The sequence below is a fragment of the Lentinus tigrinus genome, assembly GCF_003813185.1.
Source record: "Lentinus tigrinus ALCF2SS1-7 unplaced genomic scaffold L226scaffold_5, whole genome shotgun sequence".
NCBI classification, from domain to species: Eukaryota; Fungi; Basidiomycota; class Agaricomycetes; order Polyporales; family Polyporaceae; genus Lentinus; species Lentinus tigrinus.
In genome coordinates, this window is record NW_027137914.1 from 1,480,623 (window position 1) to 1,502,916 (window position 22,294).

The 22,294-nt window shown below is 57.2% G+C and overlaps 6 protein-coding genes across 6 annotated transcripts; 4 read left to right on the top strand and 2 right to left on the bottom strand.

Annotated features, from left to right (window-relative positions):
- Positions 1–314: 314 nt before the first annotated feature.
- L226DRAFT_481484 (GAF domain nucleotide-binding protein) lies at positions 315–1,791 on the bottom strand. Its single transcript, XM_067676933.1, has 3 exons — positions 1,649–1,791; positions 1,493–1,586; positions 315–969 (listed from the first exon to the last, which is right to left on the bottom strand). The coding sequence occupies exons 1-3, from the start codon at positions 1,754–1,756 to the stop codon at positions 560–562; spliced, it is 612 nt and encodes a 203-aa protein (XP_067539179.1). The 5' UTR covers positions 1,757–1,791; the 3' UTR covers positions 315–559.
- Positions 1,792–1,990: 199 nt separating this feature from the next.
- On the top strand, positions 1,991–2,844 carry L226DRAFT_568228 (het-c2 protein; the record flags this gene model as incomplete). The annotated part of the gene is made up of 5 exons (XM_067684145.1): positions 1,991–2,017; positions 2,069–2,153; positions 2,205–2,263; positions 2,319–2,573; positions 2,656–2,844. 5 exons carry the CDS (start codon positions 1,991–1,993, stop codon positions 2,842–2,844), a joined length of 615 nt encoding a protein of 204 aa, XP_067539180.1.
- Positions 2,845–3,202: 358 nt separating this feature from the next.
- Positions 3,203–3,743, bottom strand: L226DRAFT_298040 (uncharacterized protein). Its single transcript, XM_067673681.1, has one exon. The coding sequence runs from the start codon at positions 3,697–3,699 to the stop codon at positions 3,298–3,300; it is 402 nt and encodes a 133-aa protein (XP_067539181.1). The 5' UTR covers positions 3,700–3,743; the 3' UTR covers positions 3,203–3,297.
- A 4,180-nt stretch (positions 3,744–7,923) lies between these two features.
- L226DRAFT_456848 (uncharacterized protein) lies at positions 7,924–8,916 on the top strand (the record flags this gene model as incomplete). Its single annotated transcript, XM_067675329.1, has 4 exons — positions 7,924–8,178; positions 8,231–8,301; positions 8,351–8,427; positions 8,480–8,916. The coding sequence occupies 4 exons, from the start codon at positions 7,924–7,926 to the stop codon at positions 8,914–8,916; spliced, it is 840 nt and encodes a 279-aa protein (XP_067539182.1).
- Positions 8,917–15,739: 6,823 nt separating this feature from the next.
- On the top strand, positions 15,740–18,120 carry L226DRAFT_298154 (mannose-1-phosphate guanylyltransferase). The gene is made up of 5 exons (XM_067673682.1): positions 15,740–15,963; positions 16,025–16,114; positions 16,658–17,666; positions 17,753–17,842; positions 17,903–18,120. The coding sequence occupies exons 1-5, from the start codon at positions 15,856–15,858 to the stop codon at positions 18,091–18,093; spliced, it is 1,488 nt and encodes a 495-aa protein (XP_067539183.1). The 5' UTR covers positions 15,740–15,855; the 3' UTR covers positions 18,094–18,120.
- A 966-nt stretch (positions 18,121–19,086) lies between these two features.
- L226DRAFT_298166 (uncharacterized protein) lies at positions 19,087–21,206 on the top strand. Its single transcript, XM_067673683.1, has 2 exons — positions 19,087–19,816; positions 19,875–21,206. Exons 1-2 carry the CDS (start codon positions 19,270–19,272, stop codon positions 20,981–20,983), a joined length of 1,656 nt encoding a protein of 551 aa, XP_067539184.1. The 5' UTR covers positions 19,087–19,269; the 3' UTR covers positions 20,984–21,206.
- Positions 21,207–22,294: the final 1,088 nt, after the last annotated feature.

Sequence of the window (22,294 nt, forward strand, 5' to 3'; positions counted from 1 at the left end):
TACTTGTCGTCCCGGTATCGGGGTATCGGACTCGCGCCTTGCTATGGTTCGGAGCGCCTGACACATTTTCATTGACCTCGGTCTTGCATCATGTCCGAGTGCCCCTTATGCCAACATGCACATGGGAAGATCTCTCTGTCATCGACGCTACCAACCTAGTCATTGGTGCGGTATATTCCATGCTCTCACAGAACACGGTATCTATCAAGTGACCTAACAATCAACCGCCCGAAGGCACGGATAATCTTGTAATCTACGTACCAAACACCAGTACCTCATGACGTACATCGCACGAAAACGACGCTGCGCGGTTAGCCAGTATAGCTTCCTTCCCGGATGTCGATTTCATGGGGGGATCGCTTGCATGCGGGAGCATGGAAGAAACTATGTACATACTCACATCAGATGCAGGGAAGGGGATGCACGTCCGTTCTCCCGCGAATGACAAAGCCCCACATAGAACACGCCGTATCCCAACGGCATGTAGTACGCTCTTCCCTGGCATATGACTCGGAGATCGTTCTCGTGTACGTATAGCCATGGGTGTACACCTGGATAGCTACCAATCGCAAGCATCGACGATGAGCTTCGCAATCTTCTCCAGCCCCTCTCTGTCAGCTTCATCGAAGCCGGACAGCGCCAGACAATCAAGGTCCAAGACCCCGATCGCGCGCTCCGACCCCTCATTGGGCAGCTTCAAGAGGAGCGGGCAAACGATTTCGCTCTTCGTCTCGCCGTCACACGCGATATGGCCCGGGTATGTATCCACATCTTTGACGAGCAGCGTCTTCTTCTGACAGTAGGCATCGGCGCAGACACCACGCGCCTTCCCTGGCGAGACGTGAATTAACTGGCACGCAGGCTTGCCGCAGAAGGGTCCGAGTAGAAGGCGGGCAGGCTGTGATGTCTGCGTCTCGCTTGAGGGCGCGAGTTTTGGTGCAGGGAAGAGCTCGGCGTTGACGTAGAAGCCTAGAGGGATAGCAAATATGAGTATTTCAGCTGATGAAGCCTGTCAGACTGTAATGTCCCAATGAATCTGAACGTTGCGCTGCGCACTCAAAATGAACTTGAGATACCTAGAAAGCGGTTTCACATGTGACATCTGATCCGTCACCGGGGTCTCAGCAGAAAATCAGAATGTCAACGAGGCAGCATCTAACAGTGGTATCTGGCCGAACATGTGGTCCCTCGCGCCACAATTGCCCATGCCAGCAGCATGAGCGATACGCTCTGCATATGAGAACTGCCGTCAAACTAACACCTCCTTGTCGTGAGGTTGCAAGCCATTCAGGCAGATCAATGCCGGGACCTGGGAATTCACCAGGGCCGAGGTCTTTTCGAGGATACGTAGTCTTCCCGGAATGGCTTTTTCCGCTCCTCTATTTGGCGAGCGAGAACGGGAACAACAGGACGAGGGAACCTGCCCTCTGGCCTCGTTGTGTCCCGAGTTCTGGCGGCGCAAACTGAATAGATGAGGGAACCTGGTACGTACCACACCAATTGACCATACGGTCGCCGTCTCCGAACTCGGGGAAGGCCATAAGCGAGTTGAAGATCAGAGATGATGCGTTGGCGAGGTTGGTGACCTAGGCAGCGCACGTTAGAAACTCAGCGAGGCCCGGACAACGGTACACATGCGCAAACACACCCAATCTCGTTGCCCGGCCAAGAGATAGCTAAGCTGTTCGTGGACGTGGCTCCAGAAAGCCTGTTTGTCGATCCCCGATGGAATCATCGCAGAATCTGCGTGCGGCATGTCTGATGAGGAGGATACTTATGCGGTCGTCACAGATACTTTGTGGTTTCGCGGAAGTTCGAAATCCACAACTCACGGCAGGGTCTCGGAAGTGCGTAGCGCGCAAACCCTGCCCTAGATGGCCCAAGATAAGATAAGATAAGTGCACTGATCAATGTGTGATCGACGGATCTCACCTATACAGCCTCTTGCCAGCAGGCTCTTTCCTGCTCACATCCACCTTCATCGATCCAAATGGCCCCGTATCTCGAGACCGTCAAGGTGAGAATACGACAGGATGTCGAGCTAGGCATGAGAGTTGAGTCGTCTTAGTCCTTTGCGGACGTTCCCATCGCAGACGCTGGCGTCGACACACTTGCATTCCTTGAGGCTGCCCAAGGCGTCGTGGGGCTGTTTGGTATGCATTAGGGAGTACCACCGCTCTCACACCGACTAATCTCCGCCCCAGAACTGCTCGGGTCCGCTGCCTTCGTTCCAGTGCAGAACGACCTGAAGGGCAACATCGCTGTAGGTTGACGCTCCGCTGATAGGCATGGAAACCGTGTGTTCATCAATTCCACAGAAAGTCCGTGCCCGCTACGATGCTGCTCCCGCTCAGTCGTCCACTCTCGAGCTTCTGGTGGTGAATGAGAAGGGTGAGAAGAAGCGCACCGCGACGGAGGGCTTGATGTGGCTGCTGCGCGGTCTTTCGTTCACGTGCAAGGCCCTCCTCGCCGCACAGGCGAACCCGAGCACGGAGCTGTCCGCCGCCTTCACTGGTTCCTACGAGGTCACCCTCAAGAAGTTCCACAACTTCGTCGTCAAGGGCATCTTTTCGGTCAGTCCCGGTTTGGCTTCATGCAGGCTCCCGCCATGTGCTTGCGGTCGCTAATCATCGCGTCGGCTGCCGTGCATTGCAGGTCGCGATGAAGGCATGCCCGTACCGTGCCGACTTCTACTCGAAGCTCGCTGCAGATCCCGCCGGCGGTCCTCCCGTCCCGGCCGACAAGCTCAACGAGGAGCTCAACAAATGGCTTGCCGCTTTGGACAACATCGTCAAGCGCATGGAGGACTTCTACGAGAAGGGCGGGCACAACAAGGGCTTCTGATGCACGCCGTAGTATTCCAGTCAGGGCACACTACACATGTACAACACGATTTCACGGAAGTTATGAAGGGAACGAATGGGCAGCTCGGGATCTCCGCCGCCTAAGCATCGCTTGTTCTCATCGAGGCACGTACTCGCGACCCGTCAATTTGACTTACACCAGAATTTGGGCCGTCGATAGAGCCCCGCGTGTCGTCATCACTGCCCTTTGCAAGACGGCTGCGATATTCGGTGTCACCAGGGCCCAGACGGCCATGCATCATCAGCGATCTTCGGGATTCCAGGTCGGCCTGTGTAGGATGCTTCCACACGTTGTGATACCACCGGCGTCGTCGTCTGTGATTGGCAGAGACAGGGTCCGAAGCCCATTCGTGAGGTACTGGGGTTTGCAGGCATCGGCCAAGGGCACTTACCCGGATAAGCGAAGCGACGTGAACGCAGTTTCGGAAGGGGATCACGAGCGAGTTTGGGGCCTCGATCTCTGCTCAGGTGAGTTAGCTTGCGTAGGCGGGAGCGCCGCGCTCGCGCTTCCTCTGTCCCGCAACGCCGGACGGCTTTGCAAGCGAGACGATACCGCACGTCCGCTACCGCCAACCGGCGGGAGGCACGGATTTGACTCATAGGCTAGAAGCACGCACAGCGGCTGAGCGGCCGTTGGAATGAATGTACACTTTTGTGGCGTGGATACTATTGGCAGCGGTATGCTTACCACAGGACCGGGTGATGGGCGCGCTGTCTGGACCCGTCCAAGGGCTAGAAACGGAGGAAAACACACCATGCAGGACGTCGCAGGGCCATACGCATTCCGACTCCGCTCGGCTGCGTTAATGTTTGGAAATTTGAGGCGCGGGGGCATTCGCGCGGGATGGGGCTAAGCTGAGCGATGCACGGCATCCGGGAAGGTTAAGAACGCTGAAAACCACCGGAAGGATAATCAAGAGGGGGCATGGGGGCGAGATGTGCAGCAGGTACCTAATCTTTTCTAGATCGCGATCAACAAGTCTGCTTGACAGGGCCTTGGAAGCGTCGTCAGCGGATCATGAAACCACGAGTTGCAGGTAGTACTGGAACACTCAACGTTGGAACATGCTTGCCATAGGCTCCCTTGCCCCAAGAATGAGCCACGACCATAGCGCTAACGTCGTCTGAACCCCCTCCCTGTGACCGAGAGTCAGCCGGAAAACATGACGCTTCCTACACGCGTACCGCCTATGTGATGTCTCTCCCAAACACGGTCGCCATCGAGCCGCGCCAGGCACCATGGAGAAGAAGCCGTGGAAGCCGACGGTGGCATTTCGGCGAGGCGAGGGCACAGGTGGGCGTCGGGAAAGGGTGGAGGAGCATATAAGGAAGCATGAAAACGACATGAGAGCGTACGCTTGACATTCTTGGCGATTCGACCCTGCAGGTGACATCTTCCAGCGCCCGTGCCTCCCAGAATAGCAAGGAGAGGTATCGAGGTCAGAGAAGCTACCGATAAGCATGCGAAGCTCGAGGCTAATGTCCGGACGCCGCTGTGACCACCTGCCTCGCGCAGCGGTCAGAACGCTCTGGGTGCAGTGGGAACTAGTCAGTTACAGGGACGTGCCACGCAGAGGAATGAAACTATCTGTCATGGGGGACACAAGGTGAACGGTCGAGGAAGTCCAGGCGGACCGCTACCTCGATATGATCCACCCGTGGACAGCCCTTGCTCGCTCACTGGGATTTGGAATTTTGGGACTAGGAACCGTCTCTGAAGCAGTGACAATATTCCCAGTCCGAATTGATCAGAGCGCGACGGCTGGCAGGCTGGAATTTCCAATGGACTGCTGCTGCTGTAGAAAACGTGGAATTCGTGCGTCAGAACCCCAAGGCATACAATGCGTTTCCCAAGAATGCGGGCCACGCCTTGCGAATGACGACTTACTTGGATGAAGACGACTGTTATACGATCAGAAGGACGAGACTTCGTACCGGAATTTCCAGAGAGATAGCCGAGGAAGAGCAGCCGCCTTGCTCCCGCAACACCCTGAATTGCGGCCGTTCGTACAAGGCGAGCCCTCCATACTAGGCTGCGGGATGTGAGCCAAACACATGTATTACACACGATCGCTGGCGTCAGTACACACCGATCGAATTGTGCACATTCGGCACCACAAACAGATGCATTTCGAAGGGAAATGACTCCACTTGTGCAGATGCGCTGCACGGGGCGTGGTTCTAAGCTGAGAAAATGCGGCATAACTTCCCGCCAATGGCTCTCTACCGGATGTACACATTGATACGAGAAGAACGGATACGCACCGTAGGAACATTCGCTATACCAGCAGAAACGTCGCACTCGCAAGGCCCAGAACGGAGCCTCCGACCCTGAGGCACAGTCTCTGGACCTTCGATGTTGATGCGTCACAAGGTATCCCTCCAGACTCATTGGCTCGGGTCGACTAGGTGCGACAGCCTTGGCACGTCACCTATTTTGCACACTTGATCCCATGCTCAACAGACTTGGAGAAGTGTGCGTCTACGGAGGGGAGATCTCATGGAACCACAGCCGATGCACCGAGGTCGTCTCCGATCCATACAGTCCTGCTGAAGCGGCCGGGACTCGATTTGTAGACTTCGGAAGGAGCACGCAAGGGATACGCACGTAAATCCAGGACACGCTGCGACGTTGCACGCAGGAGAAGCCCAGGATATGCATTCCGTGTCTACCGGTTTGGTACTTCTGAGTTCCCGTTCAAGCGGCTCCGCGAACGGTGACCTCGGCCAGTGGGGAAGCTTCAAGAAGACGCGTTCATGAACCTCGACGAGGACGGGAATCGCGCCATGTAGCTGGTTGCGGCCCCCCATGGCGCGAGCACCCCCGTTGAGGCCTGCCCGGAGAAGCGCCCGAGCGATCTGGCCCTCTGCGTCATCTTGTTAATGAGACCATCAGCCAGAGCAACGTATGTGGAACAGCGCATGCACGCACGATGAAGTAGCGAGACAGCGCACGCCCTTCCTGAGAACGAACCTAGATGCGCACAGCGTCCGATCGGGTTGCAGGGGTATCACCTGGAAGAATCGCTCGCCATTTGCAGGTAAGTGGACCACATGATATGTGTGGATGCCCAATCATGATGGTCAGCGTCCACAGTATGCCGAGCGACGCAAATCGAAGTGGTGCACGTTTGTGTCTGGGGGCGTGGCTTCGATAAAGCGCTCCAGCAACTTGATCACCCCGGGAACCCCCAAGGTGTCCAGGATCTCGGAAACTGTGGAATTGAATGCGAAGGACCCTCAAGTATAGAACGTTCTTCGGCTCGCGTATGCATTGCAGCGAACCGGGGTTATGTTCAGGATTCTACGGGTGACGGCAAGCAGATCCCGGGACAACCGCCATCTGCGTTGCTTAAATTCAGCGCATTGGGGACGGAGATCCGGAAAGAGCGAGACCCGGAGGAAGACTGCATGATAAGTAAGTAGGGTGAGAAGCTCGTCATGTACGGGCGTCGAGGCCAGCCAGAGCTCAGACCATGAAGTAGGAGGTCCTTCGAAGTGGAACTCACGAGACCGTAGACTTCACATCACGAGCGGCAATGCATGAATTGAAGAAGTCGAATCCATGTAGACGTCGACCTCAGATCTAAGAGGGTAAAACCTCCGATGAGGTTGACAGCAAAAGAGGCGCGCGGGGCCTTGTTCATATTGCCGGGGAAAAAATCCATAGCTTGGTACCCCAAAACCCCTACAAGCAGGCTGCGTTACAAAACTGCGGCGGTCGTGTCACAAATAGATAGCTCACCACAATTGCAGAGGCCAGTCCTTGCTTTCCGTCAAACGGGGAGAGATAGTGCATCCATCTCAATGTCAGTAGGGCACTGGGTGCAATGGAACGTTCGCTACCATGCGCATGCCTTCGGACAGTGTGGAAGTCGCCACGCAAATACTGCGCATCCCGGGATGGACGGTAGAGCAGGCGTCAGAGGGCACGAGCATGTATAACCAAAGGGCCCGGTACTAGCTACAGATGGATAGATAGATCAGTGCGATAGCCATGGGGGACAAACAGAACCCGCCGTGACAAGGGATACATCAGAGCTTCGCGGGAAAGCTTCGCAACATATCGTCCAGTTGCTGGATTTTCTATCTAAGTATCGGCGACGGTTGAGATTGACTAGATGAGTGCACAGCGAGAGCGTCACACGGGGGGCTGAACAGACGCCCGCAGGGAGTAAACTTCACGTAAGGACTCGTAAGGACTCGCACACCGTCAGCGACGTTGTGGTCGGAGCCAAGAGACGGCATCCAGCAAGCGCTGCAGGCGCCGGGCGCGGCATGGGGGCCAGCCGATGGGTTTCGGGCTCAGGCTGCAGCTGGCGGCTCAGATTAACTCTCCATCTCGGTCCGCCATCATACTACCGTCATGCTGAGACTCAAGGTACGCACTCCACGCAACGGCGTTTGTACAGAGAAAAATGACAATCGCAGATGCGCCGAAACACGAAAGAGGGCACCATCTTCCATGCCTGTCCCAGTTTTCAGCGTTTCGCTGGCCAAGGAGGAGGCATCGGCAGCGCCGAAATACGCGCGAGTCAGCGTCCCGCGAAATGCAAGTTGCAAGGGACAGGCGCATGGTGCCTGTGGGCCGGTGCGATTGCTGCCTAACCGCGGTGCTCGCGCCGCGTAAACCGCATGTGGGGGATTGCCCCCAGATACTGCGGGCAGATTACTGCGTGAGGCGTACTCAGGCAGACGCGTGGGCCTGCCAGTGCTTCTGAACCGAGAGATTAGGTTCTTCATGGCTTGGGAACAGAGAGAACAAGCATGACAGCGCTATCGTCATGCGGGCCGCTCTGGAGGATGCTTTCTCCAGGACGGTCGCTGTGATTCCCTTGTCTGCTCCTTGGCCCTTGTTCGTGCACCCCGCACGCTAGGACGACCGCTTCTGAAACTCTATCTCAGGCGCCTGCCTCTCCTCGTACTATGTGTCGCCCACCATGCCACTCCCGATCCTCATAAATACCCTCTCTCTCCAGCCCACCCCGTTCCTCATCGGCTCCCCCATCGCCGCCGCAATCCGCCCCTTCTCCTCCCCCCTCTCCATCCTACCTCCACGATGCCCCGGCAGACACCCACCATCACCAGCATGCGCATCCGCTCCGTGCGGGACGCGGAGATAATCCTGCACGCAGTCGCACTCGGACTCCTCCCCATGGTCGTCCACCGCCTGGCCGACGAGGAGCGTCTCGCGCTCCGTCCAGGCTGCATCTACGTCTGGGAGGAGCGCAGTTCGAACCCCCTTGAAGCCACTGGTCAGGAGATCCAGAGATTCACCGAGGGTCGTAGTTGGGGTCCTTCCCGCGCTCGCGATGTACGTCCACCATCCTCCTCTTCCTCCTTGCGATCACCAATGCGTCGTCCAGAATTTCCTCATCTATTATGAGAAGGACAGTCCCTCGCGCTCGTCCATCCTGCACAGGAATAATGTTAGAACGTGAGCTCTCTTTCCTCCCACCCAGATATCCGAAAAGCTAAACCGGAAGCAGTGCTCCTCAGCTCATCAAGCAAACCTACTCCGTCTTCATCGATTACCCAAAGAACTCGAGAAAGTGGCATCTGAGTGCGTATTAGTACCCTCCGGCTTTGCCGTCGCTTACATCTCCGCGGTCTAGACGCCTACTATACCCAGGACTCGCTCGAGTCGCTGCATACCATTGATGACATACCAGTCCTCACTCGCATTGAAGTCCCTCGTAACCGCTATGTTTGCGCTCGGAATAACGGCGCGCGGCGCAACCGTCGTCAGATCGGGGGCTCGGCGGAACCCATCCTGCCGCCCCTCGCGTATCACGACGTTGCTCTTACGCCGTCGTCCAGCAGCTCTACCGACGACGACTCGCCGACATACCCCGTGCCCCCTTTGCCCCCGGTTCCGCTCTCATCTCCTCAGGCACCCATCCCACCCGTCGCGCCTCTGCCTGCTGGGTACACACTCACTGATCGCCGTCTGGCGCCTCTCGAGTACCTCCAAAATTGCTCGCCGAAAGCGCGGGACCCAGCTGACGACGAGGCGCTCCGTCAGTTTCAATACACGATGTCGCCGCTCTGAATGACCTGTCACGCTATCCCACGCTCTTGAGCTTGTTTGCTTGTTAATACCTTTGCTACGCTCTCTTGCTTGCTATCCCAGGGTACTCTTGGCTTGCTGTACGATATTAGGCAACTTTCGGACACACGCACGTATACCTCGTTATCTAGATAATTATAATCTCCCGCACGGACTGGAGTACTCGTGTATCCGGACAAATGTATACATGTATAACAGACTCACTGTATTCATCGTGCTAGACGACACCTTCGAAACACAGGGCACGCTTTCTCAACCAAACGCCCCGATTGCATGGGTCTCATGGGGTGGGGACGATCGCCGCGAACATCACTGGGTGCCCAGGACGCCAGCTTCGGATGGCCGATCGCGAAGGGGGCTGGGCGAGGTCCACAAAACACGCGCACCATTGAGAAGGTAAATTTAGCTCCAAGCGAGGGGCTTCTCTCGCGCACGGTATAGACTAACCTGCACTGGGACTGCCCAAAGAGCTTGTCCGATGGGCACCCTTTCCCGCACCGCCCGGAGAAACCTGCAAGCACGCCGCCGACGTCCCCACTCGAAGACGTGTAATTTGAACGAGGCGTGTGGCCGCCCTTGCGCCCTGCCACAATCCCACTGGCTACCGTACGACGGGCACCTCCACCAGGTGGTTGGCTGGCAGAATCCAGATATCCATCTAGGTGAGAAGCAAGAAGTCCGCCACAGGAGATATCCATCCTATCCAGGGCTTCTGCAAGCTCCGAGCGGGCTGCATGAGCACCTGGGAGTGCTGATTATGCACGATTGGACACTGCGAGGGTTGTCCGCCTGCCCAGAGGCTCCGGGCCGTCGGTAGCCTGTGCGCTGCGCCGCGGGGTTGGGCTAGTGGCGGGCAGGCGGGCAGTCTGACGCGAGGCCGTCAATCCCCGCTCAATTGGATGAGCGCCAAGAGCGGGGAAACTGGCGCCGGCCTGTGAACCCGAACCGAGCTCGTTTATCCGTGTCCTGAGATAGCGTATGAGCAGTAACCACGGGAAGGCACGCGGTAAGGGAGGTGGACTGCAGTCACGAGAAGACGGCACATTGCATGCATCTGCCATGCGCGAGCGCCGATGCCGGAGTTCCATCAGGACACGGCCAAGTGGTGGGGGCTGAATGCTGTACAAAGGCACATAACGCAGGCCGCCCGGTATGGTAAAGCGCAAAGGGTGTACGGAGATTATACTCTCCTAGTCCATGGGTGTCAGACATGGAGGCGGCCCTGGGCCACTACTCCACCACGCCGCGCACTGGGAAGCATGCCAGAAGCTAAAGCGGCCGTTCGCATCTGCATCAAGCCCTTACACCCCACACCAGGTAGGTCTCACGGCGCGTAGCAACAGTTGTATGCCACCCACAAACAGCTCGGACATACGTCATGGCTTTTAGGGGGTGGAAGCTACTATGATCCATCCGCCGGGTCGTGTCATCTTGTGGCCCGGCGGCAGGACCTCAGTATGCGGAGGCGAAGAGAACCGGAGGAGGATGGAAAGGGATACTCACGACGACGGTATGGACAAGGGCTGGATACTGATTGTCGGAGCCATGTGTGTGCACTGAGCACTGGACAGAAATGGGGTACGTTCCGTGCTGCAGTGCCGGGCGTATGGCAGAAGGGTGACGTGTTGGCCAAGAGTGCCGAGAGCGGGTGCTACTGCTTGATTCTAGTTTCCTGTGAGACGTTACTCTAATCACATATCATCATGATAGAGGACTGATAGAACCTTAGCCTGTGGCAGTCAAATCAGGCCATGACTGGACTCAATCAGGCAGCGTAACTTGAGCGGCCATGCAATTTGACACGATGACGGCGAAAGCGGCGCGTGCGCATGCGAATGCATCCATGAGCCTTCAGCTGACAAACCAGCACACGGACCTTGGACCAACACCTCTTTTGCCTAGATAGGGACGTGCATGACGCCAGCACGGCAGGAACCTCCGAGAAGGCACTCAGCATTAAGCATCCGCTCGGCTTGCATTGCGTATGGCTGGCTGCCGCAGTATCTGTCGCCATCCACCTCTTCCAAGCAGACGCCTGTCAGCACGTAAAGGAACAAGTGGCGAGGAGTGGCATACCGCGGGCCCCGTGCCGCACTAAGTTGCAATTCAAATTAAAGCGCGATGGAGATGCCAGGATGACAGCTTATGGGTGGGAACCGCGGAAGCACTGTGGCGGATGCGCTGGCAATGATGAGAGATTCTGTCCAACATCGTATCATCGCCCTGAGCACGCATGCCAAACGACGAGACGGTCCGGGTCTAGAGCCCACAGGAAAGCAAACGCTTATCGACGCTGGTTCGTGGACCAGATTCTATGAACAGAGAGATGAGCGTCCACCCGCAGCTGTTAGATAACCATGTAAGGCTGGCCTCGGAGTTTGGAAACAACCCGCGGCGCTTCTTCAGTTCCTACTGATCAGCGAGGCGAGCGTGGACTGCCCCACCTGCCGGCCTTGCCAGTGTATGTCAGTGATCAAGGCAACGTTGATCGATTGTAACTGTACCCGGACATATACATACCCGATATTTCATCCAAGAATTGATGACCACGTTAAGTACAGGCTCGCAAACGGCAAGTATCACACACCTGTCAACGTACGGTGTACAGTGGACCCGCACGGACAACGCTACAACTCCTGCAGCAGATCCTGGCCGAGTGGGACCGAATGTTGCTGGGTGCGATCTCACCGGATCCATGAGTACGGAATGACCGAGGCCTAGAGTGGGTTCGGAAACGCATAACAGCAACATGAGTGACCACGATCGGGACACTGAACCTGTAAGGTTGGAGGCTCGTCAAATGGTGTCTGGAATGACGTGAAAACCCCCCTTTGCGAGGGTGCGCCCATCCTGGATGCGCTCGACACCGGGTCGCGTCGGCTACCCTGTGCCCTGCAGGGACTGAATGGAGAGATACCACACGTCCAGGCCGAGCCTCAACTGGATGCGATCGCGTCGCCAATCTAGGAATGTTCGAATTGACAAAAACAGCGATACGTGCGGGCAATCCGTCCCGGTGTTGTGGCCAGCGGTTGCAATAACATCGCGTCGGGGCCATTGGCTGCATCGGCGGCTGGGCGGCGGGTCGAGAACATCACGAGTTATAGTTTTAAGATTGCAGCCGAGAACACCGGCGTGTGCGGTTCGCCCAGGACTCGCTATCCGGGCGATAGAAGCACCTTAGGCGGCCCAAAGCCACACGGGGAGAATCCAGCTGTTCCTTCTAGCGAGTCGATCCTGGCGTCGTGCGTCTTCGCGCTCGCATCGAGGTGTTGGCTGTATCGAAGGAGGGCCAAAATCCGCAAAAGGCGACACCCTCAATCCAGAAGCGATATGTGGGCGTCGAGAGGGCCTCTCAGTCTGGACCGTGCGGCCGACCCTCGACCCTTGTTATCGAGCACCTCCCAATGCTGAAAATATATCGAAGTCAGTCTCGCCACCAATAAATGGAATGCGTAAGGAGGACGTACCGTTGACGTGTTTGCAGGGTTCCAGAAACGTACGTTCAAAGGACCCGAACGGAGATTTTTGGCATGAGATTGAGGTGCAAATGTTCTCCGCGCCCCGCGAGCCCCGTCCAGAACCGGATGCCGAACCTGACGCTCGGATGAATCGAGGGTGCTGAGGCAACATTGGGGACCTGCTCAATCAGCGTGGACTGAAAACAAACGTTCGAAACTGGGGTTTAGGCTCTCACCGTCGCTAGTTTATGTGTGAACATGACAGCTCTCTATGGGGTGGATCTCTCCCCAAGGGGGATATCGCCGCTTTAGGGGATGCGGGAGCAGTGTATGGTGCCCGTGAGTGCAAGCCTCCATACACAGCGTCGAGAACATGTCGGATGGTAGCCGGCTTCTCGATACCTTCTTGCTCCATATGGGACATAGCTCCCCTGTTGCTCCCCGAAGGATGTGCCGGAGGGCCCGCGATATTTGGGGAGCATCAGTGGTCCGGTTGAGCAATCGTAGCGTTTGTCACTGCTTACTGCGTATATCCCTCAGCTCTCTTGGCCTCGCGAGCACCCAGCTTTCTTTATGAACCGGAAGGGAATGGAAATGGAAGACAGAAGTAGGCTCTACGGTCGGATCCTGTCAATAGTAAAACAATGAATTGAGAAACCGCAGTCCTACTGGAAGTCTTCGCATGTTCCTGCAAGACGTCAAATTGAGTCCGGCGACATGCTAAGGACCGTCATCTTGCCAGGCTCTCGGAGAATAGCCAAGTTTACGAGAGGTCCTTCATAGACTTGACCAGCAAGTCGCTTGTGCTCCTTGGACACTGTGTCGGAACATGGCAGTGCACGTATCTCCGCCTAAGTTCAATGTCAATGCGGAATTCGCATGTTCCACGCACTTGATCTGCAATTGGCTAGTCACTGAATGATGAACACTTCACGCGACCGCAATGTAACCTTACCATCTTCTCGCGCACGTTTCCCGCTTCTCTCCACACGCACGCACAGTTACGGCAAGAACAGCCGTCAGTGAGGCGACCTCTCTCTGGCGGCAATGCGGCGCGAACCAACCTTTGACCGTTACTGAGGTTGAGCAGAGCGGCGAGAAGACGCTAAGAAGGCCAATAATGCCAATCGACAGAAGGCGTGGAATTGGGATGGCTTTCCTTTGCTGGGGTGACAAGTGCATGTCGGGCCCCGTCGGCGTCACCGGGTGGGTTGGGGCCAGTGATTGTAATGAGCGGCTGTGGGAGGTGGACACTTCTCCACCAATCTCCTCTGCTCCGAGGGCGCGAAATTACCTACAGTCCCTTACCCCAGGTTGCGCGTATAGCTTGCCTTACTCGCGGCGGACCCCCGTTCCTGGATGGATGTACACCTCTTCCTGCATCCGTTTGCGGCAAAGAGCCTTCACTTTCGCCGTTCGTCTGTCAGTCATCTGCTCAAAACCACGGGTGCGGATCGGGTTCTCTTCGCAGCGAAACGGTTGACAGTATGGAGTGTGGTCAGGAAGCCGGGAATATGGCCAATATCTTGGTGAGTGTCGAGGCCGTTCGTGGACCAGTAGTCGAGGTTGACGGGACTTGTTGACATCGGGTGGTGACAGTCGTAGGCATATCTACGGACCCCAATACTTCTCGTCGAACCTATGAACGAGCTGAAGGTCAAATCAACGGACTACGGGTCGAAAGAAGGGAGAGTCGCGGCCGTAGAAAGTCGCATGTCATGCCTGTTGCATCGCGGGAGTAGCATGGGCCCCCATACTGGACTGTCCGTGGTGCTTGAACTTCGTGGTGTCCGCAAACAGCTCCCCACGTCACCTCGCATGTGCCCCACCACCGCCCATCGGAGCCTTCTTCATCCTCAGGTCTCAGGCCTCATACTGCAAGTATCGGCGCACTGAGCTGCACGGCGACACCTCCCGACCATCACTTGTACAGCAGATACGTCAAAACACCACACGGACTCGGAGAGCTGGAAAATGCGTCGAGTGCGGTAGCGGCATACGACGATCGGTGAGTTTCCCAACGCATGCTCTGACAACACATATACGACCACTCACATAGACTCCGGCGATCATTCTCGGGACCTGCACGGTACTCAAGCATCAACAGCAATTGCCGCCACAGTGGTTAACGTCCAGAAATGATCGATTGTCTACGTTCGATCCAGGAATTGGAACTCGGGACAAGGAGCTATCGGTCGCAACGCCGCCCCATCCCGTTCGCGCGAGTGTCGCAAATACTTGGAAGAGTCTGTGAGCCTGGGGGCGTCCATTGCGGTGTTGCGGAAGTGCTTGGTGAGCTCGTTACAGTCCATAATACTTACGTCCTCAGCATGGTGCGTTCCGCTGTTGCGATGCACTGATCATGTTGCATCGGCCCCTCACCTGCGCCATCATTAGTGATGTCTTCAATTGCGATTGTCTTGTTCAGCCCCTCCGCATGCAGTCATACAGGAGAAGGCACGAGCCGTCAGTGCAGAAGTGGCGGCAGAGACTCGGAGCGTGATCGCACCGAAGTCCGACTCCGAGTCCAAGGCGGTCGAAGGCGAGCGCCGCATCCGCCGCCGCCGTCGGACTCGCTGGCGACGGGCGGAGAATGAAAGACACCCCCGCGACTCCCGAGTGTGACTCTCAGAGTGAGAGTCTCAGGGTGGAAGAGGACCTTCACTTAGACTATCTTCCACCAGTTCTGCACCCGCTCAAGGTTCCTCCTATCACCATCTTGTACCCAACGAGGAAGGGTGGACAGTCATAATGCATACGGGTACGTCTCCTCTCTCGTCGGTGGCATCCACATCCACGATCCTCTCGCTGGCACAAAGCACCATCCCGTCTATTCCTCCAATGAAGTCACCGATCTTTGTGAATGGAACATTTTACACTCGATTTTGGGCGAATTTCGCGAGAGCGTTGCGATTCATATGTACGGCGCGCGCTGACATGACGCAGCATTGTAGTATGCATCCTTCCCGACTAGAAACCTCTTCATGTACACCCCGTGGTTACAAATCTACAGTGACATCTTGACTTCGCTGCGCGATCGTCTCTGAGACACACCTAACTATTCTAGCAAGCATCTCGGAAGAAAATTGGCCACTAGCATCGGAAAACCTTATGAACCGTCCACCAGCGGGAATGTTCTTGGCGCGCCACGTCCTGCGTTTGCGCCCGACACTTGTGCATAGTAATTTTCAACACCGTGACGTGCCAAGTCTGTCTGTACAAAATTTGAATCGCGCAAGGAGGTGAGTATGGCGGCACAGTCTGGATAGACCTGTTTCGCAGGAAGCGCCCATAAATGATGGGAGCTATAACTGCCTCGCTCGGGCTTCTCCGACCGCGCGCAGCTAAGGCTCAGTCAGTGCAGGCGCGAGAGCGGACACGTCAAGCTCATCCGGCCGCATCCTCTTCCTCTTCCTCTCCTTCTCCCATCTCTACCCTCCGCCATCTTCTGAAGACCAACATGTCTCTGTTCCAGGCCCTGCCCGCGGCTTCATCTGAGGTGCAGGCCCCCGGAGGATCTGCCGTCGAGTTCATGTTCAAGCAGATCATGGACGCCGTCCACAAATCCGTGAGTTGGGCACCCGCTGTAGTCGGCAGGACGACAATCGCTTATACTCCATGTCGTGCAGCAAATGGAGATTTCAGAGCTCAGGTCCGAGTGTCACGAACTCCGCCAGGCGAACGCCAGCCTTGAACGTCAGATCCGGGACGGTCTCCAGGTGTGTATACCACCCTCTGCTGTTTCTCTTACCGCCCGCCACACCATCGCACTGTACGCGGCGTGTTGTACGGTTCTTTCTTCAATGATTCGCCACACCCCCACGGTCGTCGTTCCCTGCTGGCTAGCCGAACCTACGTGGCTTTCGCCAACGGAATGCGAAGGTTCGCGGTAGTCTTCGAGAGGTTCGACGTGACGGCAACCCCTGTCCGACGTGGAGGGTTGCGCTTTCAGTGCGGACTTTGACGCGATTGGATCGGCGCAACGAACCAGCGACCTATGCGCGCAGCAGGTCCTTCCCCGGATGGACTCTAGGCGGACGGATTCTGTTTGCAGTTCATCATCCAGCGCTCACCTACTACCTTGGTACGGCGCACCTCTGATAGGTCCACCATCCCAATCACCATCATGAATGTCCATGTAGTCGAATGGCTGCCCTCGCGTTCTGGCATCTTCCGACCATCCATGAGCATGAACAAGCTCCTCTGTTTCTTCCAAACCCCGTTATGCGTTGTATTGAGGTATGCTAATACTTTTCCTGCAGAACAACGGCTCCAGACTCGGGACCCCAGGTTTCCAAACTCCTGCGCCGGGCAGCCCACAACTCCGTGCCAAGTCTCCCTTCCTCACCCCCAACTCCATTGCCACCCTTGCTGTCCCACCTACCTTTTATGTCCCCTCTCCACTCAGCGACAACTCCCTCACTCAGTTCCCCTTTGGCGTGCGTGAGATTCCTGGTTTCTGGGTCGTCATCCCCGCTGGTGGCGCGGGTACTCGCCTGTGGCCTCTCTCACGAGAAGAACATCCCAAGTTCTTGCTCGACCTGACTCTGAAGGGTCGTTCGCTCATTCAGGCGACATGGGATCGTCTCATTCCCCTTTCCTCCGCCTCTAGGACGGCGATCGTCGCTGGTCCCGCCCACGTCAAGGGCATTACCGAGCAGCTTCCAGACCTTCTCCCGCACAACCTCTTCTGCGAGCCTAGCGCGAAGGACTCGATGGCCGCTATCGGTCTCGCCGCTGCCATTCTGGCTGTGCGCGACCCGAACGCGATCATTGGCTCCTTCGCCGCCGACCATATGATTTCCGGTGACGACGCGTTCCTCGCCGCTGTGGCAGAAGCTGTCGAGGTGGCGAAGAAGGACTACCTTGTCACGATCGGTATCGCGCCTTCGCACCCGTCGACCGGCTTCGGTTACGTCCGGCTGGGCGAGAAGCTCGGCATGTCGGACGCACCGAACGCACGGCTCGTGTCGAGCTTCAAGGAGAAGCCCGACGCCCGCACTGCAGCCGCGTACATCAAGACGGGTAACTACCGATGGAACGCCGGTATGTTCGTGACAAAGGCAGCGTTCCTGATGCAGCTGCTTAAGGAGTACAAGCCGGAGATGCACGAGGGTCTGGAGAAGATCGCGCTCGCATGGGACGACGAGAAGACGAGGCAACAGGTGTTGGACGAGGTCTGGCCAGGCCTAGAGAAGATCGCCATCGACAACGCGGTCGCGGAGCCTGCGTCCATGGACCGCCGAGTCGCCGTCGTGCCGGCTACGTTCGGTAAGTTACGGTCGAGGCGGCTCTGGCAGAGCCGGAGGGCGTGTCGTGAGGCTAATGCTAATCCTGGCTTTGTGCTTGCGTCACAGGTTGGGACGATGTCGGTGACTTCTCTTCCCTCGCGGACTTGCTCCCCGCAGAGTCTAACCAACCGCGCATCCTCGGCGACAGCGGTCTCGGTAAGTGGCACGATGTTCGGCGTCCGTTTCAGCTGTCTGACTACATACCTCATGCTTTAGTCGTCACGGAACAAGCTGCCGGTGGCATTGTGGTCCCCGGCTCCGGGCGGCTGGTCTCGCTGCTTGGCGTCGACGATTTGGTCATCGTCGACATGCCTGATACCCTCCTGGTGACCACCCGTGCGCGCTCGCAAGAGGTGAAGCGCCTCGTGAAGAAGTGCCGCGACTCTGGCTGGAAGCAGCTGCTATAAGCTCCCGCTTCCTGTTTCCCCCTATGCGCTAGGTGTATGCATGCCTCGCTTCACTCAAACCCGGCAGGACTCGGGTGCGGGCGTGGGTGAAGGTGAAGGTGAAGTTACGGACCAACGGACGAATACTTGGGACACAGCAGGCTGGCTGTTTGGTTCGAATTTGAGTTTGAGTGTTGATGTTCTCCTGGTTTGGTTTGGTTTGGTCACCCTGCGTTTACGTATGATACTGAAGTACACAGAGATATCCAGTGTCGGGACGCGCTGATGTTGTATCACCTCCCGTACCGTACCCCTTACCCACCACAACACCGTCTTATACATCCGCATACCGCATACTATATCTTACTACCGACAATGACTCTCACCTCTATCGAATAGGCGTTCTCGGGCCCTCCATACTCGTTATGTCGTGCATCCCTAATACAGACTAGACATTCGCGCAGCGTTATTTATTGTACGGCGAATGCCGAATAGAGTCGAGAAGGAAAGACGAGAAACAATCTTATGGGGACCACAGTGCTTTACCGTGGTACTGGCGTATCCTTGTTATTCCTGTACTTCGTCACATAGCTCGACCGCACATTGAATTAGCTGCCGAGTCTTACCGTGGTGACAAGCAGAAAGGATTACCTAGGTAGTAAACATGGCGGCTTTATCTGTAGGATGCCCAGGTTCGAGCCGAGAGTACGCACGTTAACCTCATGCAGGATCGACAAGAGAGCAGGTTGGCCCTGCCGTCGCCAGCATACTACTTAGACGATAGCGAAGGCCTGAGAGAGCCTCGAAGCTGTGCGGGCTCCCGAGCCTGAGGCCATGCGTTCAGCTGCCGCGCGCGCCGCCGGTCCGCGTCATCAGTGATTCGGATAGCCGTTCGAAGACGGTGTGGATTACATTTAGCTTGATGCATTGACAGGATCTTGGTAAGCTTTGGCTACTCCGCAAAGTCAGCATGCCCCAGCTGACTGGCGGAGAGCCTCGGGGACGCAGTCGGTCTCACACCAGCCTGCTTCGCCGCTTCGAACGCCCACGGAGGGGTCGCCTGGACGGCCGCGCACATCGAGCGGGTCGTGCGCTCAGTTCCCCGCTGTGGCCAGTCCGGGAGTCGGTTGTGGAAGAGCCGACGGGGATGATGGCGGGGGATACGCCATTGCGACTGGGGATGTCGTGCGGAGGGGCATGCGAGGTTACCGACGGCCTAAACCATTCTGTGCGGCGGTTGGCGGGGGAAACACGAGTGGGTGGCTGTCCCTGCGGTCGCCGGGAGTGGGACGGCCAGGGCGGATTTTCAATCGATTGGCCTTGGACCTCCTTGGACCGATCGGTGCCGTCAATTTTCTCGCGTGGTCAGCCATCCACGTCCACCTACGTCCGCCCACGCTGCTGGCTGCTGGTGAGGGACGTTGGGCCGCTACAACCGCGCTACTGTATGGCTGCCAGCTGCGAGCCTTCTGGAGAGTTGGAGCAGAGTGGGCTGGAGCGACGTCCGCGTCAGCGATGAGCTGGGCAGGGTACTCTCAGAGCCAGACGCGCAGATGGCACACCAGCGCCTGCAGACGCGGCCGGGATGCCGCAGCCCGATTGACCGAACCGGAAATCTTAGTCAGTGCTGCAGTTCTGTGGACTCGGCTAGATACAGATTGCCCTCTTCTTACCACCATCACCCCCGCCTGCCTCCTCCTTTGCTCGCTTTCTCCCTCCTCGAGCCCGTCCGGGCGGCCACACGGTATGCAAAACAGCGCACCAGCCAGCACGCCATGGACGCTGACATACACCCCGTCCAGAGTCTTCGACCAGCTCTGGTCACCACTATCTCCCAACAGAAGACAAGTCTCCAAGCGGAGCACGCAAACATCGTCGCACTATGGCACCATCCAATCTCCAAGGACTCAATATCGTCCACCCCATCCAGCCGCCCAACCCATACCTCTCCGACGCCGACCTTCTCTCCGTGCCTCCCTTCCCTGACCTGAACGCCCAGCTCGACCTCTGGACCAATCTCAACTTCCAGTCAGACGAGCCCCTCGTCTCCGCACGCCCAGGTCACCTCAAACAAAAGGATGTCCTGGATGCCAAACGCGGTGCACAGGACGACAGTAGCGAGGATGATCCCGACCGCTACAACGACCCAGACGAAGACCTTTCCCGCAGCGGCATCGCCGAAGCCCACTCGCACGAGAATGTGGTGATGGGAACCGTCCTTCCTTCCAATGGTATCTCTCACTCTGCCCATACTCCCTCCACCAACTCCTCTGCGCAAGCCCCGCCCCAGTTTGACATCAACGCTCTCCTCGCGAGCTTCGGGGTAGACCCCTTCATGGCGCCTCCTGCCCCCATGCCTCAGGCACCCAACCCCGCTAGCACTATCGCCCAGCTGCTTTCCCTGCATGCCTCGACCTTCCGGCCCGCGCCCGCAGCGCCTTCGCAGCCTATTCCTTCTGCGAATCAGACTCCCGCTCAATCACCCTCGCAGGCATCCCAGGCCTCTAGCCCCGCTGCACCCACCTCTACGAAGCGTGCCCGCACCTCACGAGCTTCTGTCTCATCTGTGCCCGAGAGCCCGGTGCAGGCGGATAGCCCCGAAGATAAGCCGTCCGGTACTCCTCTCACCGCCGCAGAAGACAAGCGACGCCGAAACACTGCCGCGTCCGCCCGGTTCAGGTTGAAGAAGAAGGAGCGGGAGGCGGCCTTGGAGAGGAAGGCGAAGGAACTTGAGGTTCGCGTGAGCGAGCTCGAGAAGGAGTGCGAGGCGCTTCGCAGAGAGAACGGATGGCTGAAGGGCCTCGTCGTCGGCGTCACAGGTGCGGGCGCTGTGCAACAACAGCAGATCCAACAAGTTGCACCTTCGGCGGATGGCGCGGGAATGAAGCGAGGACGCGAGGAGGACGCGTGACCGACGATTCGAACGAACTGCTGTATCTCATATGTTCAACAAGGTGTCTGTCCGTTCGTCGTCCACAGTCACCTCCTTGGGCCTCTTGTTTTCAACAACTTATTGATCTTTAACTTCATCGCGCTAGATATAGCTGTATGGTCTTGCTTGCATACGCCCGTTTCGCCATGCACACATGCCTTATCTCCCACCTTCTCGACTCCCGTCACGCTTCTCCATCTCTTCTTGTCCGTATGACGGTGCATAGGTTTCGTCTCGGTAATGAACCCAACGGCGCACGGGGGCGCAGAGAAGTACCAAGCGATGTATCCCATAGATCCCTTCCTACTGTTCATAACAGTGAACTTTTGTGGCTTCACGTGTCGACCGTCCAGGAGAACAAGGTGCCGGCAAGCATGCACAACTACATGATCCCCGCGCCAACAGCGTCCGGCCGACGGACATGAATGAGAGAAGCGGACGAACCTTGCAAATCCCGCGCCGTTGAATGCGCTGGATCGTCTTCTCCTGAAGGCGACGGCCCTCTTCTGATTGTCACCGTTATCGCTCCCCCCGTCTTGTGGCGGAATGTGAACGTCAACAGGAGCCGGCCGCAGCAAGTGCGGCGGCAGCAGTGCGGCTTCAGCTTCCAGGATTCAGGAGGCTCAGGCACGACTCCCATTCAGTGGTTGACTGCAATCGCGACGAGGAGGTCGTACTTAGTGGGGATAGGCTGGACGGATGCTGTGCAGAGAACGAGGACGTGACGAAACCTCCAGGGTGGTCCGAACTTAGCGAGACAGTCGAGCGGCAGGAAAGTATAGGCGACTGCTGTCGCGGTGGAGTGAAGTATACGGCATCATCTAGCAGAGAATACAATACCTCCTGTCCGGTTCGGAGTGATAGGCATAGGGGATAGGAGGGTGCATGCGTTGAACAGTCGAACGGTGCGCGGGAGAACGTTCGCACTTCCCAGAGTCGAGCTACGGGCAAGGAAGCATCACTCTTCACCGTGGAGCCACGAGAGAAACATGAGAACAGACCAGATGACCGATGTGTACGTACGAGCACGGAGGAGCCCCGCGGCTTGCAGGCGGATCTGCCGTACGAGATGCAAGCTCAAGCCTCTGCTTGGGGTGCGAGAAGGGTAGGAACTGTTCTACCGTCCAGAGTTTTCCTTTCCCCCGTTTCAGTCGTCTGTCCGGGAATGAGCATTATCCGGGTCGTCCGACTCGTAGAACACGCCCCTGCGCCGTACGTACGCACTTGAGGATGCGCTGGGAAGCAGGCATGCAGATCGCCCAAAGCGAGAGTGCTCAGAAGGCCCTCCTG